The sequence below is a fragment of the Alosa pseudoharengus genome, unplaced genomic scaffold (genome assembly GCF_046254945.1).
Source record: "Alosa pseudoharengus isolate Yale_2024_CS ecotype anadromous, Long Island Sound unplaced genomic scaffold, YU_APseudo_1.1 YU_APseudo_1.1_scf_9, whole genome shotgun sequence".
Classification (NCBI taxonomy): domain Eukaryota; kingdom Metazoa; phylum Chordata; class Actinopteri; order Clupeiformes; family Clupeidae; genus Alosa; species Alosa pseudoharengus.
The window spans coordinates 70036-73959 of NW_027468881.1; the positions used below are offsets into that span (position 1 = coordinate 70036).

General features: G+C 39.3%; 1 protein-coding gene across 1 annotated transcript; it reads left to right on the forward strand.

Moving 5' to 3' along the window:
- The first annotated feature begins 1533 nt into the window (after positions 1 to 1533).
- Positions 1534 to 3422, forward strand: gpr37l1b (G protein-coupled receptor 37 like 1b). Its single transcript, XM_076275576.1, has 2 exons — positions 1534 to 2034; positions 2562 to 3422. The coding sequence occupies exons 1-2, from the start codon at positions 1534 to 1536 to the stop codon at positions 3420 to 3422; spliced, it is 1362 nt and encodes a 453-aa protein (XP_076131691.1).
- Positions 3423 to 3924: the final 502 nt, after the last annotated feature.

A 3924-nucleotide genomic window follows, 5' to 3' on the forward strand; every position in this document is an offset into this window, starting at 1 on the left:
GGACAGGCCGAACTGGGCCCCGACGCGCAGTGGAAGGATCTTGTTCCACCCTGAAGGGACCTATTTCCCGATAATGACCGGCGTTCTATACATTATCCCGCTTATTACACGGCTACTTGCCAGAACGAAACAATACACTCCCCACGATATGACTCTTTAGCCTACATAGCCTAGGCCTATTTGTTACCGTTTCATCGTGGCTTTTGCTGAGAAACAAATAGTTCGCAAGAACACAACTGATCAACCGCCTGCTTTCACTTTTGAATGAAGTTCCAGTCCTTGCGTAGTGATATGAAAGACATGAATTAGAATATAATATAATCTTATATTAAGATAAAAAATCTAATTATTATTGTTTTTAGTATAAGGATACTTATTTTGAGCTTTCTTGTAATATTATTTGACTTAAAATGAGTCAAAATCTTCTTAAATTAAGACATAAAAACAAGCAAATTTATCTGCCAATGGATTAAGAAAATATATCTTAAGATTTAATACAATTTGTTTTAAATCTCATCTTAAATAAGGTACATTTTCTTAATCCATTGGCAGATACATTTGCTTGTTTTTTGCTTCCTTAATTTAAGAAGATTTTGATTTATTTTAAGTCAAGTAATCTTACACCAAGTAATCCCTTCATTTTCTTCTCTCTCCTTCCCCCTCTAAGACAGACAAGTGTTCCCCATAGACATATGTTTTGGATCATTGTCTTGGTGGACAAGTCAATCATGACTGACTTTCAGAGTCTTGTCTGAAGCAGACAGATTTTGATATAAAATGTTCCTGTATAAGTTCTCATGATACCTCAAACAAGGTTCCCAGAGCCTGTAAAAGAAAAATAACCTCACAATATCTCAGACCCTCCATTATAGATTATAGATAGATTATTTCCTGTATATTCATCCCTCTTTTTAACACCATCCCACTTCTTGCCAAAAAGCTTGTTTTTCATTCAACACAGTTTAGCATTTACATTTACTAAACTCCAAGCAAAAAATCAGTAGCAATTTTTCTTACGACAATTTCAAGGGTTACAATTGTGGGTCATTGGGATTTTGTTAAAGATACTAATTTCTTTACTACAGTTCCTGTCTGTAAATCCCACTGTAGGGTGTTCTTTCACCAGAAGGTGGGGTATTTCCTGCACCAAAGATGGCTTAACTGACAGATTTTTTTAGCACTGTCCCAAAGGGGGGCCAGGAAGGGTGAAAGAAGGCGTTCCATTCCTCTTTGAATGAGGCCCACTTCCTGTTAATGCATATGTATGACCTGATTGTCACACTGTCATTTAGGCACATGGGACACCAAGCCTCAAACTAGGATCTCTGACACAGCCACTATATCAAACTTTTGTCAGTTAGCAAAATATCCTAAAATATGAACATGCTGGTGTCATTCTCTCTGCTATTGTTCTCTGAACTGGCTTCAATGGTATTAACTTTTCCACAGAGGGATATACAGACAGGAACCGTAATGTCTGTCTTAGTCCAGGAAGATATTGATTCATTTATTACCCACAGTAATTTGGATGGAATGGATCTGAATACCAAGAATAGCAGAGTGGCCCGAGCTGCAGAGGACCTGGAGGAAGCAACGAATGGGAATGAGCTTTCTACCTTCAACATCTTCACAGACAATCCCAATCATACAACTATGCCCAATCCAGAAAATAGCACCTCCATTATTCATCCTCCTGTGGGGACTACTGAGTTGGACCAAGTTAATGCTTCTGATTTAGGCCTTACACTTATTCACAATCCATTATTTCCGGTGACAGAGAGCTCTTATAGTGCTTATGGAGTTCTCTTCCTCTCGCTTGTCGTGTTTGCAGTGGGTATTGTGGGGAATCTGGCAGTAATGTGCATCGTGTGGCACAACTATTTCATGCGAAGTGCCTGGAACTGTGTCCTGGCCAGCCTAGCTTTCTGGGATTTTTTAGTACTGTGCTTCTGTTTACCGGTAGTTGTTTTTCATGAGTTGACCAACAAACGACTTCTTGGAGATTTCTCTTGCAAGGTTGTGCCATACATGGAGGTATGTTTATTAAAAGTATTGTATATTTAACCACTGTATGTCATCACTTACCTGGAGGAGTTATAACATGAGTGAATGTCTAAACTGAATGTGAATATTTCTTTTAATGTAAATGTATCAACTCTTAGTGATTCTTTCCATAATAAGAACTCTGTACATTGTGAAATAATGTGACAAGTAGAACAGGACAGTATTTTTGTGAGTGTTACAGAGTATGTTTCAGAATTTTTAAAAATGATCAAATGTACATGTAGATCTGTATACATTTGTGATTTTACTGTTTCATATAGCATATACAGCAGAGAAGTACATCTTTATGCTGTACGAACAAGCTTTTAGAACTGCAACAGTAACAACAGCAACAGTCAATTTAGCAATGAGTCAGTTAAGGTATGAGTACCCAGACACTCTTCTGTAAAATGTATGGTAATTATTGTTGAGAGCATTGGTGGTGGTGTTTGTAGACAATGTCCACACTAGTTTGCCCAGTGGAAGATTAACACCATCCTTATCTCTTATTCTCTTAGGTAACATCTTTGGGTGTGACATCTTTTGGCCTCTGTGCCCTGGGCATTGATCGCTTTCATGCTGCAACCAGTTCTCAGCCCAAGGCACGGAGAGTGGAACGATGCCAGTCAGTGTTTGTTAAGCTTGTAGTGGTATGGTTGGGCTCAATGGTCCTGGCAGCTCCAGAACTTCTGTTATGGCAGCTACACCCAGTTAAGTCTGCTAACCTGGGCATAGTGGTTGATTCCTGTATTATGAGCCCTTACACCGACCTTCCTGAGTCCATTTATGCTATTGTGATGAACTACCATGAAGCACGTACATGGTGGTACTTTGGCTGCTATTTTTGCCTACCTGTGATTTTCACATTACTATGTCAATTAGCCACTTGCCATGTGTCAGAGGGAAGCACAGTCAAGAGTTCAGAGGACCACTTACCTTCCAAGAAACAGAAGTTGCAACATGTACAACAGGTAGAGCGGCAACTGAACTGCACTGTCTTGGCACTGATTGTAGTCTATGGCTTGTGCACCCTTCCTGAGAATGTGTGTAACCTAACACAAACATATGCCCCACTGCAAGTATCTGAGAGTGTGGCAGCACTACTGGTGCTTATCAACCATTTTTTTCTTTTCTTCAAGTCATCTGTCACACCAGTGCTACTACTGTGTCTTTGTAAGTCTCTGGGACAGGCTTTCATGGACTGCTGCTGCTGCTGTTGTGAGGAGTGTCATCCAGTTACTGCCAGATCCTCCTCTGTCTCCACCGGCACAACAGGCTCAGAGAGTAAGCTGAAGAGCTCTGTGGATATGTCTTCCTCCATTTTTTTTGATAAAGCAAAGGACAGTTCCTCCATCCTTGCCATTGGAACATCAAGCTGAGGAAGGGTCTTGTTCTTGTGTCCTACATGATGGATTTCTTAGTGAAAGGACTCTAGTTTGGCAGTGGAAATGTAGTTACAGCTGATAGCTTCCAGGTCCAGTGTTGTGGTTGTGTTCTTGTGTTACCCTAACAATGTGTAAGTCTGAAAAAACTACAACATATAGAGTATAACTAGTGATCATAACTAACATATCTCACAACATGCAAGACATGCTGAAATGTGATATGGAAGACAATCTGGAATTTGTGTAAAAACTAGATTGATTTGAAAACCAATTGTATGCTGAAAGAAACGGCTTCATGATACTAGAGTCTACTTTAAAATACAAGAAAAATAATAACAGTAAAGTGGATATGACATAATGTTATACATGAAAAGCATATAACTTGTAGCATGTAATGTAGCCTGTCACATGGTGAGTTCTGAGGCTTAGTCTTGGCTGTCCGTGAAAATAGCAAAATTCTAAATTCAATTATTTAAACCAATGCATCTTATATTCA

Excerpts from the sequence above, each read along its gene's own strand:
- gpr37l1b (XM_076275576.1), top strand. The coding sequence starts at position 1,534 with ATGGATCTGAATACCAAGAATAGCAGAGTGGCCCGAGCTGCAGAGGAC. Across the intron at positions 2,035-2,561 it reads AGGTTGTGCCATACATGGAG|GTAACATCTTTGGGTGTGAC; the intron begins GTATGTTTATTA and ends TTATTCTCTTAG.